Source organism: Rosa chinensis, chromosome 1 (genome assembly GCF_002994745.2).
Source record: "Rosa chinensis cultivar Old Blush chromosome 1, RchiOBHm-V2, whole genome shotgun sequence".
Lineage (NCBI taxonomy): Eukaryota > Viridiplantae > Streptophyta > Magnoliopsida > Rosales > Rosaceae > Rosa > Rosa chinensis.
This window is the reverse complement of record NC_037088.1, coordinates 65,105,556-65,129,949: the sequence shown is the minus strand read 5'-3', so window position 1 is coordinate 65,129,949 and position 24,394 is coordinate 65,105,556. Positions and strand designations below refer to the sequence as shown.

Below are 24,394 nucleotides of genomic sequence, written 5' to 3'. Positions count from 1 at the left end.
AGAAACTCCTAACCAAACTGCCCAAAGCAGTTAAATTATTACTAGCCAACAAATTGAAAACCTAAAGGAACTGCAGAAAAGAAAAGCAAATGAATAAAATTCCCTAACCCTACCCTATCTAAAGATGGAACCACTGTCTTGAGCATCTTGACGCCTAAGACCCAGATGGTGTACGTCGCAACACAACAACACAGAGCACGGTAACATCCAGAAGACAAAAATAGGGCTAGAAGAAAAACTGTCTACCTCCCCAAAAGCCCAATCCAACCCAAACTAAGTGAAAAGGAAAAAGGAGACCTGAGCCAAAACAAGGCCCAGATCACTAGGCTGCAACCACAACCTAGTAAGGCAGAGGCCCAAGCCCACTACCAAAATCCAACTTCCTCACACCAGTCGAACTAGACCTGCCTTCCTGGAAGGTAGCCCCGCCATTCACCTTTCCGGCGGCTTCCATCTCTCCTCCACCATCACTGGGTCCTCTTAGAGTCCGGCCGTAACGCCTACTTCAAAAATCGATCAACTGAGCCCGGGAACCACCACCACCTGTTCTCAAAACCGCTCGAACTCGCACCTGCCGCTGTCACCACCGCTATCGGAACCTCAACAGACTGAATCGCCAAGCCCTACACCGGAGCACCACCACGATTGACTTCTCAGACCCAGATTGAAACAAATTTGAAACCAATCTGCCACCGCCAAAGTTTGGAACAAGCTCCCAAAAGCCACGATCCAGAAAAACTCCACACCCACCACCTCACCATCGTCGCACACCACCTGGGAGCGCGCCGCAACCTTGCCTGGTCCGGGGAGCGAAGCTGCACCACCACCAGCAAAACAAAACCCTAGGTTTCGTGAACCGAGGTCGCTCCAAGAAATGCAGAGGACTCCTTATACCGTCTAGTCATTAACATGACATAATCTATTTATTAAACGGATTAGGTGTTATCTCACGTTAACTATTAGTAAATAGATTGTGTTTGAGCTTGTAATTTTACAAAAAGTATGATGAGTTTGAATTTATTTACAATAACACATTTAATATGTTGACAAAATACAAACCCAATACCCATTGATTACCCTTATAAACGATAGACGGGCCTGTGTAGAAGTTTCCAAATAGTTTTTCTAGTTTCCATTTTTTTTAAAATCTGTATTTACCTATTGGCTAAATAGAGCACAAGGCTCCACTGTCACACATTGTCACTCGTTTCGTCTCGCTGCGTTAGCTCATCACGCATCCAATCTTGCCGTTTGGTTTTTTTTGCTTGCCCATTTCGGTGTCCCCAGAGTTCCATTTGGATCAGCTGGAAAGGGGCGTAGATCGTGGGTTTGTTTTGTAGTTGTTTGCTTTTTTCCTGTCATAAATTTTTTTTTAATAAATATTTAAAAAAAAAAACACACATTGACACTCGTTTCGTCTTCCTCACAGAGCCTCAATTCCCAAATGAGCACCACCAAAATGGTTATTTCCATAGGGTTTGAGCTAGAGCTCCCCAAAGACCACACCCAGCCATCAATTCAAGACTTCCAGCGCTCCCTGGAATCTCTCTCAACCAATTAAATTGAGCTCCACAAAAACCAGAATTTAATCCTGGAAGGCTAGAACAAATCCACAACCCCAAACCCACGCTCAACTTCAACTTCCCAGTGTTCCATAGAAGCAAAGACAAAGCCTTGGACTTGGGTCAAGAAGGTTGAGATGGCTTCGCTGCATCTGCTGGGCACCGTGGATGGACTGGTACGAGTCCAAGCAAGGATTGGGCTCCTGGGACCATTTGGTGTTCGTGTTCCTCAACAGCTTTGGGCCTCCACCTTTGGGCTACATCTAGTACAATAGCTCCTCTGGAGAAGTGTGACGTTGAATTTCTGAGCTGGACCGAAGAGGATTTAATGAGGCGATATTTGGTGGAGTCTCTTCGGCCAGACTCGCTTTAGAATGCTATGTATATGGCCCAGCTTGTGAAAGCTGGTGGTGGACATTTGTTGTTTATTAGCCCTAGTAACTCCAGGGTTTAAAAATATACTAAAATGTATATTTTTAATATGAAAATGCTTGGAATTCCAAAATTTTATACCAAATTTGTATCCTAAATGATGTGGCATTTGCCCTGTCATCACTCAAAATATTTCTACTTATTTTCAACCCTATTAACATTTTTATAAATAAATTTTTAAACTAATTCAATGGAGATTTCCATTCTCTAAAGCTAAAATCAATCGAGTGAATTCCAATACAAAGAGTTATTAGTTGGTTTTGTTCACTTATGGGTGATTACCAGGTTAGCAAAAGCAGTTATCTATTGTTGTAGGCATTGCAATCTGCCCAATTGTCAATAGAAATTTGTTGAGAATCAAAATTGAGGGTAGAAATTGGTTTCAGCTATGGTTATAATTGAGTTTGATTATGAGAGACGCTTAGAGATGTAGATGAGAAAACGATCCCGAATTTTTGAAAAAGTTGTTTCTCAGAGATGTAGGTGCTTAGGGCTTCAGATAAAATAGTGAAGGTTTTTCATGTTATAATCTTCATATAGAATATAATTAGATGGTGACCTGTGATGGTTGAATAGCATATCATAGTTTTTCATGTTATAATCTTCATATAGAATATAATTGGATGATGGCCTGCGATGGTTGAATAGCATATCATTCATTGTTGAATACCCTAGGGCTGAATTCTTTTCTGAAAGTCAGAAACTTGTAAGGATTTTTTTCTTAAATTGATAAAGGTTATAAATAAACCTAGGATATTATTAAGCAAAAAAAAAATGATGAAGTGCCAAATGCCACCTCATTTGGGGTTGAAATTCGTTAAGAAATTTTGGGATCTCTAGCATTACTCTTTGTGAGAAATTACAGGAGAGTGAACAATATGAAATTAGCGCTGTTTCTATTTAGAACCCAAGATAAGATGGGCTATTTTTAAACCAAAACGCACTGTTTGTATACTGGACATGTTAAATGTACTTGGATTTGGGACGGGGCCTCAGTAACCGAGAATTCAAGTTCTTCTTCAGCAACCTCAATGCCTCTGGAAGAGGTGTTTCTACTGTAATGAACCACATCGTGATGAATGCACCATAAATCCAGCCACGGACCGGCAGTTCAATACAGTATAAAAACCTTCATGTACTGTTTCTATAATTCTTTTTTCACTCATCAGAAGAAGGTTTCACAAAGCAGTTTAGTCATGTATGCGTTGGCTCACAAGCAGAACCAAGGAAGACATAGAATCAGATCACCAAGAAATTCAGGAGCATAAAGGTAACCTTGTTCCAGATTTTGATAGTACTGAGTACATAACAAAACACGAAAGACCGAAAGCAAAAACCGACCTAGGTGACCGTCGGCAAAAGAATAGACACTAACTGAAAAAGAGAAAACTAAACAGCGTCCACCAAAACGAAAGGCACTCCAAATAGGTTACAAGCACTGTCCAACTTGAGCTCTTGGTACTCCCATTTCCTCATCTCCATACCATCAGGAGCACTTTCCTCGACCTTCTTGGTGCCCACTTTTTTCCAGATTGTCGAAAGCACCGTTCCGTTCAACTCCACCTGGTACACTGGTACAGTTTAAAAACACATATTAGGATGCAATTTTGTTGGTTTCAAATTTTCAAGCCAACCTTCAAATCATTACTATACTTTCACCAAATTATAGTTTCTATTGTGGTATCAAACACTAGAAAGGAGTGTCTTACAAAAGATTTTTTTCATGGCAACCTTCAAACCGCAACTAAAAATTTTACAAAAATTAACAGTTTTATTTCGGTATCAAACAGTAGGAAGGAGTGTCTTACAAAAGATTTTCTCATGGCCCTTCTTGTGTCCTCATCAGCATCCTTGAATATGTCTTGGAAAAATTTGTTCAAAGCTGCATCACCATCAAGCTTCTCATCTTTTTCCTGGAAGCAGAAAACACAGAATATTTACCCCAATCAATTAGGTTGAGAGACTAATGGAAAATCAACCAGGTTAAAAAGCAAACCTAATTCACTTGGGCTTCAAGCTTGTCCCAATCTACCCATTTTGGTTTGGAGGATGGGTAAGATGGCCTTTGGACGCCAATAACTGTAAGCAGTTGCATCTAATTAGCACCAAATTTACTTGTAAAATTGGAACCGATAATGGGTGGACCCCAAAAAACATGGCCACTGGTTATAGGAATATTAATGTACCTGGGGCATTAACCTTTAGTGGAACAGGGTTATCCTTGCTGAACTGGACATCTCTTGAATGTATAGGTTCAGCTTTGGCCAGGCGAATGTCAACTTTGGTAGACAAAACATCAAATCTGCACTTTTCAGGAACCATTTGTTTCCAATAAATAAAACCCCAAGGATTAATTTCTCATCCAAAAGTGTAAGACGTAAAAAGGATATGCCTTCCCTAATGCATATATAAACCTAGCAAATGGCTCAAGGGTATAACAGTTCCTTAGGCTAGAGTAAAGGCAAAGGATACTTTGTGCCACTCATTTCATATATAAAATTGAGTAAACTGGAAAGGGTACTCCAAAGAATTCTCTAGATATACATGATATCTTAACAAATTAAGAAGATTCCTCAGCACCACAAATAGATGCAATACCTTTCCAAACAGGCGAGGCTGAAAATGATATGTCTCTTCTCCAGGAACATCAATGCTGACACTTAACTGCAAACAGCCAAAACAAGTAAATCAGGCAGGCATAAAATTGAACAAAGAGCCCGAAAGAAAAAATTATTTTAGGCATGCAAAATTCAGAAAATGATAGGCAAGAAGCATACTATTTGTCCACCAAAGTCAACAGCAACATCTTTGGATCTTTGCAGCAAGATATAACCAAGAAAACTATATTATTGAGAAATCATGCACAAAGAAAGTGCGTGTGTTACCTTGTTGATGATACAACAAGCTTTCCATTACGATACACTGGATCTTTGTTTTGCATCAAATGATAAGATATCGCTGAAACCACGATTACTGCTATATAATTGCTGAAATCATTTTCAAGCTTTCCTCATCGCCACATGCTCCCCAACTCTAGTTCTCAGCTTATGTATGCAAAGGACACACCTCTGCATTTGCAGGGATAACCTCTGGCCTTGTGCACATCTCAAATTCATTCCAGAGGAACTTCCTGCACCACAACATGTAACTTCAATAAGACACGAATATATGGAGGAAAAATGTATTGTTAACCAGGTGGATTTTATTATAGTACTGAAGGAGAACTCACAATTTTTTGGTGGAGGTGGATTCTCACTTTCCTTGTTCGCTGCGGAATCAGATTTTTCGGCTTCATTTCAGGTGTCGGATTTCTCCACTGTTTCAGCCTTTGATTCAGTCTTTGCACTGACAGTCTCTTCCCCCTAAGCTAACTTCCATATCAATCACAATAAATATGTAGTAATACCTTCATAAAGATTCGTAAAGCTGACCGTATAACCTAGGAAACGATTGCATCAAGTGACAATCAATCTCTTCAAATTTATCACAATTGTGGACATAAACATCTCTCAAAAACCAAATGAGACCTGTTACACTCATGACGTTATAACTGAATCCATCTACTATTTGCTGTGAGTATATACCTTTCAGCCAATCATCAAGTTTCTCATCCCAATTCTCATACTCTTTGAATTTTTCACCACTTAAAAAACTGATCCTTTGGGTAATAATGGCATGCTGTACGTTTGCAATAAAATTCATGTTTTCTTCAGCACACAGGAGAAAAGGATGTGCAATGAGTCGATCAACGAATACATCATATTTCCTAAAAACAAATAGCACGAAGAAATGAAAATTAAAAACCAAACCAATGACATAACACACATCCATATATAAAATAGTCGAGGAAACTAATCATATTACTTACCCTTTTTGGTCCAGACCAAAATAATTTAGAAACAACTTTAGGTCATCCGTTTGTGGCAATGACTTCAACAGAAACTCCAGCACGTCCTTATAATCTTTCCAATCATCCAACTTTGCCTTTTTTATGTCGTACACCGAATTCTCAGTCGATGAATTACGATCAAAGAGGATTTTGATTTTGAAACCATTCTTCTTGTCATTAATTAGGGCGTAGCTACTTCTTTTTTTTAAACCCAGATGAAGAAGATAGCGTTCATGTATGTACTTGATGGTCTTCATAGAGTTCCTGCAATATACAGTCAGCTTAGTAAATAATATACTATATTTAAAAAAGACAAATGCCAAGAGAATGTCTATACCTAACAGAGAGACGCCAATTTTCAGGCAGCTCAAAAATTTTGTTATCTGGTAGCTCACTGAGAAGAGAGTTGAAATGCTCGTAACATAAAATCCACGTCTTCTCTAATTTGTTATTGGTGAGAAACCAGGGCTGTAGGATTCCATCTTGATTCAATTTGGAAGCTGCTTTAAAAATATGCTTAGCTACTTCTCCTTCATTCTGTGCAAATTTGAAAAAACAGGCTTCTTTTTGTGTCTCGTTGTCAAATCGGATAGTTCCAGTGTAGTATGATTTTGGCACGAAGAAGTTCTTTATCTCATACGAGATTAAACGAGCGCCAATCACCTATAAAATATATATATATATACACACACACACACAGACACACACACACACACACATCAAATTTAAATTCTTTCAAATTACATTAATCAATATTCACATATACTTATGCAGACATATAAATAGAGAAAACATACCTTATTGCGGCGGAACAGACCATCCTGTTTTGTTACGATGCTCCTCAATATGGTTCTTTCGTCAACCAGACTCATTTTAACTCTAGATACCTAAAAACAAAAACAGAAAAAAATAACAAGGTTCAGTCACATTGACAAGGCCGAAACCATTGAGACTTCAAATCATTTAAAATAAAATTCAAATCATCACAAACTATAGATTACCAAACAGCATAACAATTTCAATGCATATAGAGGCACACGAAACCGCTACCCCAATTGATATTGTAGTTTCTCTACTCTGGAGGGTGCTTACATATTGATCGGATAAAATTTAATGCATATCCCCAGTGCATGTACTTGGTCTTTTGGTGAATATCTTCTTAGTCTCTGCTTTCTGCTAACGGAACCCCTTTATCTTGGATCCTAGTGTTGATTAATATTGCAGTTTGTATTGTTCTTGTTCATTTTAATGTCTTCTTTTCTCTACCGTATGTGAATTCACGGCGAAAGTTATGAAAGAATTGTCGCTAGCTATATATGCAGTGGTACATCATATATACACGATGAAATTGAATTACATAACGCATACATGTTAGAAGATGTATTTGATTCAAAGTCAAAAACTTGGGAACGAATCAGACAAATGGGATTCGAACCCTAAACCACAATCCGAGCAATCTCAAAGAGGCACTGAATCAAAGACCTTGCGAACAGAGAAATGGAAGGCCCATATTTTGTTTCACAACAATCGATCAGAAGTGAGATTTAGCTCAATCAAAACATACCTGATAAGCTGCCGAAGAAGAACAGTCGAGACTGCGAGTTGGCAAAATTGCTTCGAGGCCGGCGCACTACGGTGGTGGCTTAAACTTTGCTCAGACAGTCCAAGACTGAATATGGAATTTAAGGTCCTTACCCTAACGCCATAGTGGGTCCATCAGTTTTTTTTTTATGTGAAAAATCAAAATCAGACATGTCTCATTTGCAACAAACAAAATACGAGTTTTTTCTTTTTGACAAAACTTTGAATTTTTCTAATGTCTCTTTCGTTTCAGAATAAATAAAAACCCTCTCATTTTGATTCCGATTTAAAATGAATCCGTAACGAGATTGACTAAAATCAAAGTTAATTCTGGCGTCTAATCATTAGTATCTTTATTCCAACTACTATCATATATTTATTGTAAGTGATAAGAAAAATCAAAACCTACATATCATACTAGTATAATGTATCATACGTCATTATAGATCATGATTGATCATGAAACATGTGACAACACCAAATAAGTTTTTTGCAAAGCTAAAAGGTATCAGTCTTACAAAAGTTGGGGGTCACATTCGAATAGCCTAAATAATACAACACAATAGTCAATAAGAGTTAGCAAAGGAAACCAAAAACGCACAGCTCGTAATATTAACCATAACACAGCTCGTAATATAGACATAAGCAAATGATAATATATTATTGACCCTCTTCTATTATCTTAAGCATCACATTCCCTCTATTTTCAATCGCATTTTTGTTTTTACTCATCTTATGCAGCATGAAATATATATGATGTTTAGTTCACATGCTTCTTCACGCACTCAACAGATTGGCCTATTTGCAAACTTGCCAACTCCGTCTATTTCCACAACTACTTGTGAACTTCTTCTTTGTCATTTACTTTATATATTGAGCTGGAAAATACCGTTTGATGAGTTCAAGTTCATTAACTTGTGATCTTATTCTATTGGCCAAGTGGGTAATAGATCTTAAAACAGATCATGAATCGTTGATAAGTAAAAGATATTCCGATGATTTTTGGAGCTGCAGATCAATATATAGCACTACTTGACAGAAATAAAGTTCCATTTATACTACAGTATAATATTACTAGTTTGATTATGAGTTTTGATCCAATTTCAAATTTCATTTTTAATCTGTGTTTAATTAACACTTGCGATTTATTAAGAAGTGACGTACTTTGCAAATATTTTTAAATAACCAGAGACCAAAATTAGAGGCAACAAACAGTTGTCTCGATCAATTAAGAAAGGGGAAATTACTGGTCACACCCTGTACTTTGGGTGCGTCGACAGTTCAGTCCCTAACATCCTAATTTTAACAAAAAACTCCTCATACATTCAAATCCTACACAATTGGATCCAAAATGACTATTTTACCCCTCCCTTCCTTTTTTATTTATTTTTTTAATCTCTCTGTCTCTTTTAATTCTATTTTCTGCTTCTCTCTCTCACTCTCTCACAATGTGAACCAACGCCCTAACTCGACTGGCGCTCCACCGTCAGGCGGCCTCAAGCCGATGCACGGGTTTCATTCTCTTCGTCTCGCCATCGCCGATAGTTCTGTGGCCTTGGATCATCCATGCATCGAACGAGGGAGAAGAATCGACAATCCAAAGCTTGAAATTTTCCGGCGAAGTCTTCTGCAAATTCTGGCGACTCCGGCAGCCGATTTAACTCCATGTAGTATGAATCTTTCTCCCCTTGTCACGCTCTACTTGCTTGTATAAATGGTTTTCGATTTCGAACGGATTCTGATGAATTTGAGTTTTGGGTGATGTCGTAATTTGCTATGATTCCGGTTTCCGACAACCGTCTGGGTATCTTTAACTCGTTTTTCGTCAGTCACTGTGGTCCTAGAATTGGCTATGTTGAGTTGATTGCCTCCATTTTGGTAATCAGTAGTCGTTGACTTGATCAACTTCGGAATGCACGTTTTGTTGTTGTTGTTTATATTATGATCTGGTGTAATATTCAAGCTTCGATTGCTGTTTTGTGTTTCGAAATTGTTGAAGAGGTGGATAGATTAGGATTTGCTTCAACTCGAATTTCTGGCCTGATTTTGATATTGATTTTTTTTTTTAGTTCTGCCGAGTGGGTGAAATTAGTTCATTTCTGTTTTGGCTGTGTTGTAGAGTAGATTTTGCATTTTTACGTCATTCTCTGGTTAATGATGCCACTTTGGGTACTGTTTTGCGATTGTGATGATTGACTGGAGTTGATTATGCAGGGATAGGATCGGTATCCGAGAGCGAGAGAGATAAATTCGGTGACTGACCGTAGTCGAATGCGATTTGGGCCTCGTCTCCTTTTTTTTTCTTTTTCTTTTTTTAATAAGGGGGCAGAATGCTTTAGGCTGGAGTCGAATTCGATTAGTGTTTGGGTTTGGTCTTTGCAGGGTCAGTGCATATCTCCGGATGAGGAGATTAGAGAGAGAGAGAGACAGAGAGAGAGATTTAAAAAAAAAAAAAAAAAGGAATGAGGGGTAAAATAGTCATTTTGGACCTAATTGTGTGAAATTTGAATGTCTGAGGAGTTATTTGTTAAAATTAGAATGTTAGGGACTGAACTGTCGACGCACCCAAAGTATAGGGTGTGACCAGTAATTTTCCCATTAAGAAATTTACATGTTAAGGAGCATATTAATTAAGAAGAATATTGCTTAGAGCAAAGTCAAATAGCTAGGCCTTTTAATTTTTGGTCACATTCCTTTAAATACTAGCTGATTCTTCTTGCATAAAGCTAATTCCTTTGTTTGCATTGATCATTAGCACTGATTACATGCATTAATTTTCCCAAAAAATTTAAATTCTCACATTTCCAAATTCCAATTACGAGTGTCCTACTAATGGAGAGACCACAATCATCACCACATAATCACATATCCATTCCAGTACTGCAACTACTATTTCATGCATATCTTTCAGCGCTTTTCACTCCTTCAAGTCCAAAGCTCCACCCTTCATCCGACCCCACCTCCTAAACAATCTTAACTCCATGGAAGACACACCATCCCTACCTCCATCCAAAATTAACCTATGAACTAACAGCCTCCTCAATATCATACACCAAGTCCACCACCGCAACCACCCCCTTTGCTCCACTTAACTTCCTCTTCAAGCCATGCACCTCCCTTCTTCCCCCACCAAAATCCTCCGCGACGTCACCCTCACCGCATACGTACCCCTCCCAAATCCTCACCGTTATTTGCCCTAGCAGTGCCGGAAAGTCCACCCTCCTCGACATCCTCGCCGCCTGAACCTCCCCCACTAGCGGCGCCCTCCTCCTTAACTCCTCCCCTCTCAACAATTAATCCTTCCGAAAACTCTCTGCCTACGTCCCTTAACATGATGCACACAATGTTCGTTTGGTTGTTCTGGTAATATGAATCAGAGTTGGGCATCATCAGGTATTGAGGTGCCTAAAAACTAATTAAAGACCCACACAAAAATAGACTTGCAGTCCTCTCTAGACATCGATCGAAACACTATCTCAGTTTTCATAAATTTTATTTATCACTCATGTCAATTGCAGTTTAACCTCAAAGACCTGGTTGGATATACTCGACTGAAGACCCCTATCCTTGGTCCTACCCAAGAAACCTTCCGGAAGCAAAATATCCAAATCCTGGTCAGGATGGACCGCAATAGCCACACTTTGATTATGAGAAGCTTAAGATGGGTTACGGACCACCCACAAGAACCTTAGGCCACTCCTCTCTAACCCCACAGCTATTTCTCCCAACTGCTCCTTTGTAAACAATCCTAATTAAGCTTCCAAAACAGAGGAACAACACACTTCCACTTGGCTATGAGTTCAGCCATGTCAAACACTCGGGCACATCATCACTAGGATGGAGGGAGATGTAAGAAATTACATATGGACATGTCATGATTTAAGTTAATATGCAACAACTTTGCTTTGCTACTAGCAGAATAAGTAATTGACAAGTGAATGATGTCTCTAATCCTTATGACCTCTAACAATATGAATCGATATTGTATTTAAGGTTATGGAGATCTATCTTAAGATTAAATCCATATTGTACATGACTTAAGTTTACTTTTGGTATATGGTTTAGGACTTAGTATCTTTTATTGGAGGAGCTAAGTTCAATTCCTATATATACAGACATAGGGTCCCTGCTCTATCAATCACAAGCTATTAATCAACTCAGCCCCATCAGTGAGTTTAGTATCAAAGATTGATCAGAGGAGAAGATTCACAATGTCGCATCAAGGTTAGATCACTTGTCTCATAGATATGTTTTCATCAAAGCATGCCTAAAGTATTGTTTGTACTGAGAATGTATTCTTATATTTTATCACAAGTAAATTTATACTTACAGGAGAGAGATAGCTGGGGGATGATGAATGGAGTAGTGACAGAGACAATATATGGGGCGGTGTCATTGGCTCTGTAAGGTGGGGTAGTGATAAGTATGTGGATACTTCGTCCCTCGTGGTTTTGGTTCTTGGGAATGTGGAGGATTTGAGGGAGAGGAGAGGCTTTTGTCTAGTGCTCTAGTTTGAGAATGTGGGATGTTGTGGTACTACAGGAAAGGGAAGTGTAATATATATAGCCATATAGGGTTTTTGGTTTTGATATAATTTTGGGGTGGTGGCCCTAAGTATTATTGTGCTACTAGTTGTTTATATCTTTCCAGCTGAGTTACATTAACGTGTTTTTTAAGATGTTGACTCAAGAAATGAGCTGATTTGGGAGAGACAGGTTAGGGTCTAAAATAGCAATTTCTTTCCTTCCAAGGTTGTTAAGTAATTTGGTTGGCAGCAAGTTTGATGATTTATTTTGCAATTATTTGTACAGTTTAAAGAGGTTTTGCTCTCATATGATATAATTTATGTCTCCATCTCTAAATAAATGTTTAAAAGTTAGAGAATTTCCCAATCAAAAAAAAAAAAAGTTAGAGAGTTGCGAGCTAGTTAAATTAGCCTTTAAAAAGTATCCTTGTAAAAAATCAATTGAATCAGAAATCGTTTAATTATCTAATTGAATCAAACAAATGGATGGTTCTAACAACACTTACTACAATTATGATGAACCGTCCATGTATTCCATAGAAATAAATAATTAAAAGGTTTTCAATTTGATAAGGTGGCCTCTGTGAGTTTTGGAGAGACCTCGAAGGCGAAACCCTAGTTTCGCATTCGCTAGCAGTGGTGAACCTCATTCCCTATACCAGGCGGTTGCGTGCTTCGGGGAGAGGAAGGCGAGCAGATCGGTGACAGGCTGGCAGCAAGGTAGCTGCTTTGTCTCAAGTTCGCCTGGGTGGTGCGGCTCTGGTGCTCTAGCCACGATCATGGTGGTGCGACATTTAGATTCTCGGAGGAGCAACGGAGGCTCTGAGGAGATTTTTTTAGCGTCATTTGTTGATTTTTTAGTCGGAGTTTAGGGGTTTTCTTCTACAATCTTCAACAATGGCGGAGGCCAGAGGGAGGCCGCCAGAATGATGAGGATGGGTTGCTCACTGGCTGGTCCTTTTGGCTGGATCTCTAGGGTTGAGGTGAGGAGTGCAGGATCGGGCTTGGGCTTCAGTTTCCCTAGGCTGTTGCCTAGTGGACTGGGCCTTGGGGCTTGGGCTTCGTTAGATTACCTCTTTCTGCATTTTATTTCAGAACTGGTCTAATGAGCGCACAGTTTAATGAATATAAGTGTTTTAGATCTATAAATCTCTGGTTGCATATTACATTGGGATCTATTGCTTTTTATTTAGAAAGTTGCACTTATCTTTTCCTTTCCTTTTTCGGCCAGGGATAGTTTTCATTTGAGAAGTCTTTTCAATTTTGCGAAGATTTCTTTACTGGAGTATATAGAAAAATTCATTAATACATAAAAATTGTTTGCTACTAGAAATATAAACATGCTCCAGTGGTCTCTTAAGAATTAGTGTCACTTCAATTAGAACACAAGGATAATGAAACATGCTGAATGTTAATACTATCTGTACATTCTTTAAGTTCTTTTTAGTTACACGGAGGGCCAATGCCCAGAAAGCAAACTAATCGACAACAGGCAATCTTTGTTAACGATCTAATGGCCGCAGAGCAGCTCTATACATAATACATGCAGCAATTGGTTTCAAGGGAAAGGCATATCTTCAGTGCTGGTCAAGGGTCTTCGATAGGACCATAACCTAGAAAGGGGGGAAATTCTAGTGTAGTGGTGGGTATCTCATACCCACATTTACAAAAGTGAGAACAAATTTTGTTGTCAAAGTTGTAATTTGAGTCATACTTTATATAATCTTAGTTCTAATAATGGTAATTACATATCTTACGACATTTTACAAGTTTTTGAACAAATTCGTTGTCAATATTGTAATCTTAGTTCTAATAATAGTAATTACACTTCTTACGACATTTTTATAAGTTTTTGAATAAATTCGTTGTCAATGTTGTAATTTTTGTTTAACTATATGTAAATAGTGTAAATGAATATGGTAACTTTTGTTCTCAATGTTGTAATTTTGGTTCAAATACTTGTAAATTTTTGTTCAAATAGTTGTAAATGAGGATATCTCATACCCACCGGTACACTAGCTTGTCTCTAGAAAAGGACCCTGCTTCTGAATCACTGTCGCTATCACTCTCTGAAGAAGATTTGACTGATATAGAATCTTCCAACAGATAGTCAACCACCTGAAAATGATGAATGTGCCGTAGTAGATATAAGATGACTGGTTCAAGATTTCACAACGAAAGAACTAGAAATATGGGCAATTTGATCCTTCAAATACTGGTCTAATTTTGGCGGTATATAAGCTACCGCAACACAGAGGAACAAGGCCGGTTACCCTTTATGTAATGCCAGAGAATGGATCAATTACATCATGTCATATGGGATGATAATTTAATTTCATGGAACCATTAAGTGCATAGAAGAGTAAGACAGCTGACATTCAGACAACCCCATTTAATAACTGTAATTTGAAAACCACAATGAACAGAGTAAGATAGAAAATACCTGACTAGGTGATACAGGGTCAATTTTCTGAATTTCAGGATTTAGTCCAATATGGTCATCGAAACATTTCATGTTATCGAGCCAAACAATTGTCTTGCAATATCTACAGTATCCCCTACTGGATTTTAATTTCTTTGATGAATTATTCCCTGAAATCCAAGCAGATATACAATGGTAAGAATTGATGAGTTTGTATTTGAAAGCTGAAGGCAAGAGAACAAATTATCAAAAGGCTATAGCTACTTGACCACAAAGATTTAACGGATTATGAGAGGTATAGGGGAACGGTCCTCCTAAGCTGATTTTATAAGTGGTAAAATTGCAACTTAGATTCTCCGGTGACAAAATGCACTTTTAACAGATCCAGCAAGGAATACATCGTATAACTATCATCTTCAACCTGTCTACTGGTATGCTGTTCCTTGATATTCAAGTCATTGTAAGAGTCCCTACAGAACGTAGCGTATTGCCTCTGCCACAGCCGGTTATCACTTGCTGCAAAATTCCATGGCCTTCATTAAAACAATCAAGAAGCATTAGAGTTGAATGCAGTTTTTACTTGGATCTTCATTATACCAAGAAACTATGAGTAAAAGGAATTACCAGCAGACTTGCCCAACAGAGACTAAAGATTGAAAATCCAGGAAACTGAATACATGTACAAGAACATCTTGTGGCAGGTGGGCAACTACAGGAGAGGAAAGAACGAGTTCAAGTTATCTAGCAAACTTCACATCATCTCTGACTACATCTTTGAACATGGAATAATAGTCGGGTACAGAGTAAAATAATGTTACCATTCTCTTCTTGGCGAGCTTTAGCGCGCCTCTTGTGAGCAATCATTGCATTCTTATATTCTGTAACAGCCAAGTTCTTCTTTTGCTTCGGCAAAGTGGCCTCAACGCTCTGGAGGAGGAGGTGAGCTGCTGAGACAGCACTGCGCGTCTTCATTCTGTCATTGTAATAGCAATCACAAAAATCATGTCAGTGAAACAATAAGCAGTCTATCAAGAAATTCTAGCATTGACCAATGTAATTCAAGCTATTTGAACCATTTTATTCAACAAAATCTAACATTGACAAATTGTAAGCATTTTAATTCTAATAATTTGGATTTGCCGACGATGAACTTCATTTAATTCAAACAAACAAAGCCTTTCAATTTCATCCAAATTTGAGATGTGAAGATTCAACTTTGAATACAAAACATTGAAAATTAGAAACAACCCAGATATACAATCATGAAAATATAAAATGGGGTCAATAATGAAACCAATAACAAGCAAAAGGTGAATAACATACTCAGGAAGGAGACGAAAGGCGGTGAGGGTATCTTGGAAGATAAGAGACTGGAGATTCTTGGGCACTTTTCTGTAAGCGCCTCTGAGAATTAAGCTGAGCTCTTTGCAGACTAAAGGGTATCTGTGAATTGATCGTAAAGATTCTTTAGTGTTTTAGTGTTTGTTCTTTCAGAAATTCAGATCATAATTAGATTCCCAAGATTTTCTAGGAAAGAATTCCTAGATCAATTAGGAAGAGGATCCCTAGATTAATTAGGAAGAGAATCCCATATGTAATGGGAGATCCCCCAATCTCTAATTACATAGTTGTAAAAAGTCTATATATAGCCATCTCAAGCCCCTATTATCCCAGACCCAAATCTCTCTCTCCTTTCTATATTTTCTAACCGATCGTGCACAATTAACAAGAAAACCCTAAAACCTTATTAGACATGGAGGTGATAGAGAACCAGGGGAAAGCTGAATCCATATTTGTTATGGTGGAGTTCGATCAAGATGATTCCTACACTGGTGGTGTATACGAAATCAAACTTGACCAACTTCAGCAACTTGAGCATGATAAATCTGTGGGCGGATTTGGGGTTGACCCTTCAACTCTCCCAATGCTCGAACCTATATTGAAGTTCTTTGATAAGAGTTGGAAGATGGAGGGGTTCTGTTCATTTAATGGTGCCAGATTTGGCGGCCTTTCCAAGTTATATCTCATGGTAAATCAAATCCCATGGCCTTATCTCAAGCCCGTCATACCCAAGCATGAATTTTTCTTCGACACATCAAGCTTAGACTTAGAACTGCAGCAGGTTTCTCCACCCAAAACAACTAAGCAGTATTGTCTTGTCATATCGGCATATGGAATGTTGTACTATCTTGCACAGCCATTGTGCTTTCCTCAGATCCAAGAACCGTCATTTGAGCGGTATGATCCGGCCAGTGATTCATGGCAGTCATTGCCTCCTTTCCCAGATTATTCTCTAGATCAGGCACAGACCGAGATGACCGGTTATGCCGTTTGTTATGGATATATACTATTATCCATGCAAACTGAGAAGAAATATGAAGCGGTGGCTTTTCATATTCATAGCAGAACATGGCACAAGGTGAAGATTAGTCCAGAGAATCCTTATTATTATCCTTTTTATGGGAGGGCAGTGGTTTTAGGTAGTACTATCTATGCCTTGGCGCATAATCTTGATTTGGTTCTGGTCTTCTCTTTCTGGTGGGATTCAGACAAGGATGGTGACATTGTTAAGCGGCGACATTTTCTGGGCACCCCATTGTCTCTGTTAATAACAGCCAAGTGTCATCCGCCGCGCAGGTTACTAGGGGATAGAACTCAAAATTTGGTTCATTTAGGGGGGCGATACTTTTGTGTTGTGCAAACTGGTCAGAACATTGATTCTTCTGAGTATCAGTATGTGTGTGCGACGACCTTCAGAATTGCCGGTGAAGGGCAAGAAATGCATATCAAGACTGTTCGCTCATCTGTTTTTCGAGTCGCGATCGAAGGGAATGATGAATTTGAAGTTAAGTTCAGCTTTACGCCTGATTATAAGGACATTGAACCGGAAGAAGAAGAGTATAGCGCAACTAATACACTGCCTGAAAGTGAAAGTGCTGCATGGACTTCAAAGGTGGGAGAAGACTTCTTTTCCTTCCCAACTGGTCCTACACTGGTATTGGAGGCATTCAGAACCAAAAAAGAAGACAAAAAATAATTACTGATCTCCACTCCTCCTCTCTCCAAAAGTTCAAAAAGAAGAAAAAACATGGTTTTCCGAGGTACCATTGGAGCTTTTGAGGGTGGTTTGGGGTACCATCCTATTTTTGTATAAATTCTATTTTTGTTTTTAGTACTCACTAGTAAAAATGCCCGCGCTTTGCTACGGGATATGAATTGTAACTATAATCGTTTTACTGAAAGAGGTGATTTCTTTGTTTTCTGCTGAAAGATGTGATTTTTTAGTTTCTGCAGTTCCTGTATGAAAATTTCCAGAGAAATGATAAAGTTAGTATTTTTACGAAAATACTATATATGATAAAGTTGGTATTAATATGAAAATAATAATATTGCACTGATTAGTTGATTACACAGGACATTTGCTGCATGCATCTCTGAACAATAGAGAGTAGATATGATTAAGAACTACTTTGATATCATTAGATATTACACATAACTGAGAGAGTACAATGTTTTGCCTTTTTACATTTTTGTTATAGTACATTCAGTGGAGCAAAACTTACTTGAGTAGTACTTCAAAAAATTAATTGCTCCCACTGCTTGGCTGTAGAATCAACTGAAATTCAGTGATCAAAAATGCAGCAGAATTTACCCAAAAAAATAATTGTTCTAGCTGCTTTTCAGTTGATTCGCTGACTACAATTATACAAAAGCAAAAGTAGTCAGCACAGCTGTAACTAAAACAAATAAGTTAATATAATATATGTTACAAACACAGAGAGATCGGATTCTTGTTCAGCGACTTGTTTGTGTTTCATGTTGCTCGCTTTGAAGGGATGATGATGTAGTTCCTTGATGCCGGGATTGCCTATGAGGTAATAATAATAAAATTATTGTTAGTAATATAAATGGATTGATTGCATTTCGGATTTAATGAAAACATAGAACGGATAAATAAAATTTACCTTTTGCTTTTTTTCTCTTGTTCAGTGGTGAAGAGTGCTTTCTTACTTGTTTCCACTGTTCTTTTTCTTTCTGTGCTAGGACGATCTGGTGTTGCGGTTGTTGGATGTTGTTCTGATACTGCTACAAAACTTTGTGGATCTGGAGAAACAGATTTCACAATCAGTTCACCATGAGATTTTGGTTGAATCTCGAAGAGGTATTGTTGGCCGATTGCATTTTCAATCTCCTTTGGCAATGCTTGTCTTGTAGGTTCTTGTTGTTTGTTTAGTAATTCTGGACAGGTATTGCCAAAGAGTTGTTCAGCTGCTTCTCCCATTACAATCAGTATGGCTTCATTTTCCCGGTCTTCGATTGTTACGTATACTCTGTAACTTCGCATAAAATGGTTATTTATTATTAGCAAAGAAATAGCAATGTATATTTTTGTATTAAGTTATGATTATGTAATTAATAGTTAGAATTGAAATTTAATATATGTAATAGTTAACAATCTGAGTTGAAGGGTGAATTTAATATTAGGATCATTATACTTCCACAATCCTATTATATATAGATGAAAAGGAACAATATTTTGAAGGGAACTTACCATGGCAAAGGCTGTTGTGTTTCATGTTTAATACAACTCATTTCATTATAATTTTGTTTCTGTCGAAGCTGCTTGCGGCAGATTGGACAACCGTTATACCACCAGCTATTGTGTGTCAAGAATCTAGCGATTTTAGCACTGCAGCAAACAGGCTTGCTCTGCTATGTATGTGTGTGTTATTAGACTGTAATTAAAATGAAAAATATTTCTAAAAGAAAGTAATTATTGTATAAAGATGAAAATAGAATTGTTCATACGTTGTACAGGCGTGGATTAAGCATGTTCAATTCTGATACTGTTTTTTTTTGTCGATCTTTGAGCTCTTCTTGAGTTGCCTGTTTAAATGGGATAGCAAGAATCTTTACTTTGTCACCTGGCTCGGAGAATTAATCTGCAATATTTAGGTTGTATTGTTGATATTTTATGTTATTATCAGAAGCAATAAATGATAAAATCAATTTTGATTTTGTTATTAAGACAACTTACTCATTTCTGTATTCTTGTCTTTGAGGAATTTGCGGGTCTACAATCATGCAGGTATGATTCATTCCAGACAATGTGATTCGTTCTGCAAGTTATTAAAAAAATTTATAAGAAAAGAGTGATTAATATTGATGAGTTTCATATATATATATATATATATAGAAGAAGTACATACGTTGGAATTCAGTAATCCGCAAGCTTGTAAATACTGCTAAGATCGGTGGAGAACGATTTTGTACAGCTTGTACATCAAATTGTCTGGCATTATCGCCCCACATAGTGATTCTAACATCCTCTCTCCTGTATTTTGGTGAAACAATTGAATTGTTATTGTTTGTGAAAGAAAACATTGTTTTCAAGTTATAAGAATGTTTCAAGATTATGTACCTGAGATTTTCCAAGGTTATTTCACACTTTGATTCCATTTTTTCTTTGTTCCTCACAAAGACCTGGGACTCTGGCATGATTGACTTCACACAACCATAAACATCTTTTATTGAAGGGGAAAAAAAAAGATTATTAATTTCAGTTGTCCATAAATTGGAAGATGATTTAAATAAAGTTGAGATACTTACCTATCAGAACTATCTGATCTTCTTTTTTATCATCTAACTCACTGAACTCAAGGAGGTTGAATGCATATCGTGGAATCGGTGAGGAAGAGTCTTGAACTTGTTTGAACTCCGTCATCCGGTTAAAAGAGAGGTGTGCCTCATGATCAATAACTTTGAATGGAAAGTCATTCGCTCTTGAATGGCAGCGAAATATGTCATAGACCCTGCCTTCCTCCATTTTGTTCGTAACAACTGGATAATGTGATTCATCAATTATAGCATGGATAGCATTGCCCTACATTGAGTAAATAAATGTGAAATCAAGAAATCAAAGTTATATGGTCAGTGATTGTAATGTATAAATTTGTATTCTACGAGTTTCGAAAACATTACCCTTTTATCGATGAGAACATAATGAAGCCCATCATAGATATCAGTATCGAACTTTTTGGGCCTCCATATCCTTGCTACCCGAGCTCTCATTTCTTCAATGAATTGAAAAGGTTCTGTATCACGGATAAAGGTTGTGATAACTTTTTTTCATAACTGTTCCCGGTTGCGATGGCCCCCTTTCTTTCGAGATTGTGGATGGGTGCCAGTCACCCCAAATCGGCTGTCGCAGAGGAACTAATATCGCCTAATCCTCTATTTAATTAAAAAAAAATCTATATCACGGATAAAGGTGGGGGCCATTGTTTTCTTGATCTGAAACAACAAAGTAAGCATAAATTGTTTTTTTCATACAGTATTTATCATTATGTCTTTATGAAGCAAAGATTAAAATCTATTTTTACCTAGTAACAGTTATGATATCTGATTTTTTTTTTTTTTTTTTTTTTTGAGAAACTGATATCTGACTTATATGGAACATAAAAATTACAGATACATTTTATTATAATGACTATTAACTATGGTTACAGGAATTAATTGAATATTGGGAATGCTAATAGATAAGTGTATTTGTTAATCTGATTAATGTTTGAAAAGTGAAATTACAGAACACTTTAAATTTTTTTTTTTTGGTACAACAGAACACTTTAAATTTTCAATAGATAGTAACCGTCATTAATCGAAAGTTGAAGTTTGAGTTAATCTCTTTGAGATTATGTCTTGTATAATAATGACGAAAGCAAAGAAAAAGCTTATCCTTTGTTATAATTATAAAGAATCAATTTTTGTTTGTTTTTAAAGGTCATGTACGTGTACTCAGGGGACGAATAAGAGAACCGAAAAAGAAAAAGAAAAAAACAAAACAAAAACAAAAAGAGAGTATTAAGATGATACATACACACATACGCGCTCCGTGATCATCCTCATATCCTCTTTGAGATTATACATACCTTATAAAGTATTATTAAGATGATACATACGTACACATGATTCTTTTGTAAATTAGACATGAAAGAAATTATGTCATTAATTTACTACTTTATTTTTTGTGTAACATTTTGGCTTGTTAGCTTTCTCTTATTGTTCATATATCATTATACACAACATAAAGAATGGTAGATTGCCATACTTTCTTGTCATTGATAATAGTTGGATCTATACATCCATTGCTTAATTAAAGAAGAAGAAGAAGAAAATTAACCTACCAAAAACATCATAAGCTAGGATTTGTAAAATCTAAACAAATACTAGTAAATCAATCCATTAAAATCAATCAGAGTCCATATAGAATTTAAACAATCTGTGGATTAAGTAAATCCATGGATTATAAAAACTCAAACAAAGTCTTTTAAAATCTGAATTGAATACACCCCCCTAAAACTTCAATAACAGCTCTGTCTTTGATTTCCAAGAAGTCCGCAACTACGCTCTCGCACGTTCAACCTCTATTTACTAACATAAATTTTCAACCCGGCATCCTCTCTCGATTCAGCTGTCCTTTGATAAAGCTAATTAATAAAATTATCTTTTCGTGATTGACTACATGAATTCAGCTTCAAACGAAGACGAAAGCTGCTGCAAAAATTTTGGGGCGGAAAGCCGGGAACTCCTCATAATTCAGTATTTTCTTATTTTCCTGAATTTTTTTTTTATTACTATAATATCAGTAACATATAGAACATTATTTCTAAACGTGGGTCCTTTTTAATATGAATGGTATTGATAATTATTCAACTAGACCAAAACACACACTCTGTGTGTGAGTTTAGTTTTCCAAAGAAAAAAATAAAAATAAAATAATCATTGGGTAAAATGTGGGTAGTTTTGGAAGTTTTTTTTTTTTTTTTTTGTCTTTTTAAATGTACCCGGCAAATATCTAAATACACCCAACAAAGTTTTTACACCCAGCAAAATTAGAAAATCTCTAAATACACCCAACAACTTGTCCAATAATACCCTTATTAACCCAGCAAAACCTTATGAGAATACAGAATAACACACCCAGCAAATCCGATGTAATTTCTTCATCTTACGTTTGTTTTCTTCCAATTTATGTATTTATGTTCAATTTCCACATCAATTTTTCCTTTTAGGAATTCATCCTTCTTATCTGTGTCGTTTTTTTTTGGAAATGTGATCTGCGTCAATTTGACCGTTTCGTTGACTTGATACATGTGTTATTTATATGTATTCATGATTGTAGTGATTATGTTGTTTTTCTGATCCCTCTCTCTTTCTCTCTCTCTCTCTCCTTTGTGTATATGTTTGTGTGGTATAACCAAATTGTTGTATTGGATCATATCATTATGTGATTTTAAGATGCTTTGGTGGTTCGAAGCTTTCATGCTATAGAAAGGAAAGGTTTGTGCATGTACTATGCTGTTGTGAATTTGATTTCGATTAGGGGAAATGCGAGAGAAAGAATTGAAGAATTCAAATGTACTTTGGCCATTATAGTATTAGACATATGGATCATTGAAAAGTTTAGCTATTTGGTGGTTTCTGTTGATTGGGTTTTAGTTTCTCACTTCCCCTTATTTCTTCAGCAATTAAGAAGGACGACCATTGGTCTGCTAATAATTTGTTGATCTTATAGAATCAGGGGCAAGGTTATTTGGAATCTACATCGGCATTGCATTAATAGAATATGAAACATGCTCTTATGTATAGAGGAAGCTTTCAAAGTAACAAAGTAATCATGTGAAATGTTGGCTACAAATAGGAAAAAGAGTTTCAAATTTTATGATTTCTTTTGTTATTATCTTAATTTATCGTGACTTTTAATGTCATTTTATATGAGGATACAACTGTCTTTTCATGCAAGATTGATTTGCTGAGTGTAAATAGATTTTTGCTGATTACATTTAGAAAGACCTTTTTTTTTCCACTTTTGCTGTTAGAGCACCCCCTACCTAATGACGAACTCATGGGTTCGAGTCACCATAGGGGTAGGAGTGAAATCATTTTATCCTCTTTAAAAAAAAAAAGAAAAAAAATGTGGAAGTGGGAAGTTATAGAGAGAGAGATTTTAGGGGGAAATAAATTAAAATTTTATTATGTTATTTTGTTTATTATGATTATGACCTTCATTTATTAAAAGATACTTTTAGATAAGGATCTATGTTCTAAGGATTTAGTCGTCTTTTCACTTCTATTTTTGCTAACAGAATCTATTCTCTTAATAATAGTAAGTATAGATAATAATAATAAAAAAGTATTGGTAATGATTTTATTTCTTTCTTGATAAAGATTTAAAAAAAAGTTAAAAAAAAAGAAGTTAAAACTTTTTTTTTTTTTGAGTGGAAGACGTCAATAGAACCAACACACACACCCATGCAGTGTATCCGAGCATAGCAAGACTAATCACTGCACCACATACGCACGAACCATTGGGTGTTTTAACTAACCCATATCCCTCAAATTTGCTGGCCACGGGATGGAGCTGAGATTCGAACTCTAGACCTGCGAGTTCCAGACTAGGTAGCTCGACCAACCCACCACACCACGTGGTTAAAAAGAAGTAAAAACTTAGAAAAAGAATAACGAGAGCATGCCCGGGGGGGGGGGGGGGGGGGGGGGGGGTTGGAATCGGGTTCTCCCGATTACTCTCTCTCTCTCCTTTTTAAATTCCTATTTCCCTTTTTCTTTAAAAAAACCAATAATTTTAATTGGGAATAGTACCTTAAACACTTAAATCACAACTTCCCCGTAAAAATTCCGATCGATTCAAAGTGCGTGTCCACCAACTAAATTTTTTTTTATAACCTACGACATACTCAAAGAATAATCCAACTTAACAGACAAAAAAGAAAGTCAACTCCTCGGTCAAAACCGATAAAAACATATTTCATAAAAATAATTAAGGTACGGGCCTTACATGCGTCCATCTAAAGAAGCCGCTAGAATTTAAAAAATTCCTGAAATTTTTTTAATATTTGGTTGTGGCTGGCGGCAAAATATATCTAGCTATATATAGTAGCTACTTTCTCATTGCCTCCATTTTT

The 24,394-nt window shown here is 36.8% G+C and overlaps 3 protein-coding genes across 7 annotated transcripts; all 3 read right to left on the bottom strand.

Annotated features, from left to right (window-relative positions):
• Positions 1–3,191: 3,191 nt before the first annotated feature.
• LOC112188119 lies at positions 3,192–7,595 on the bottom strand. Of its 5 annotated transcripts, none has more exons than XR_005804584.1 (12): positions 7,448–7,594; positions 6,681–6,770; positions 6,221–6,546; positions 5,863–6,147; positions 5,579–5,760; positions 5,224–5,356; positions 4,880–5,124; positions 4,593–4,658; positions 4,181–4,296; positions 3,991–4,073; positions 3,803–3,907; positions 3,192–3,565 (listed from the first exon to the last, which is right to left on the bottom strand). XR_005804584.1 is itself a non-coding variant. In XM_040512617.1 (12 exons), the coding sequence occupies exons 2-6, from the start codon at positions 6,753–6,755 to the stop codon at positions 5,378–5,380; spliced, it is 924 nt and encodes a 307-aa protein (XP_040368551.1). In that variant the 5' UTR covers positions 6,756–6,770; positions 7,448–7,595; the 3' UTR covers positions 3,192–3,565; positions 3,803–3,907; positions 3,991–4,073; positions 4,181–4,296; positions 4,593–4,658; positions 4,880–5,124; positions 5,224–5,377. The 5 variants fall into 5 exon arrangements, 4 of the variants coding, with proteins under 4 accessions (XP_040368551.1, XP_040368547.1, XP_040368540.1 ...); XM_040512617.1 differs by having other exon boundaries at positions 5,224–5,433; positions 7,448–7,595; XM_040512613.1 differs by having other exon boundaries at positions 4,181–4,301; positions 5,224–5,760; positions 7,448–7,595.
• A 10,249-nt stretch (positions 7,596–17,844) lies between these two features.
• On the bottom strand, positions 17,845–19,348 carry LOC112181997. The gene is made up of 4 exons (XM_024320424.2): positions 19,221–19,348; positions 18,964–19,121; positions 18,377–18,748; positions 17,845–18,279 (listed from the first exon to the last, which is right to left on the bottom strand). Exons 1-4 carry the CDS (start codon positions 19,242–19,244, stop codon positions 18,207–18,209), a joined length of 627 nt encoding a protein of 208 aa, XP_024176192.2. The 5' UTR covers positions 19,245–19,348; the 3' UTR covers positions 17,845–18,206.
• Positions 19,349–19,445: 97 nt separating this feature from the next.
• Positions 19,446–20,483, bottom strand: LOC112172274 (replication protein A 70 kDa DNA-binding subunit B). The gene is made up of 5 exons (XM_024309560.1): positions 20,394–20,483; positions 20,022–20,295; positions 19,834–19,936; positions 19,622–19,746; positions 19,446–19,531 (listed from the first exon to the last, which is right to left on the bottom strand). Exons 1-5 carry the CDS (start codon positions 20,481–20,483, stop codon positions 19,446–19,448), a joined length of 678 nt encoding a protein of 225 aa, XP_024165328.1.
• Between the last annotated feature and the right edge of the window lie 3,911 nt (positions 20,484–24,394).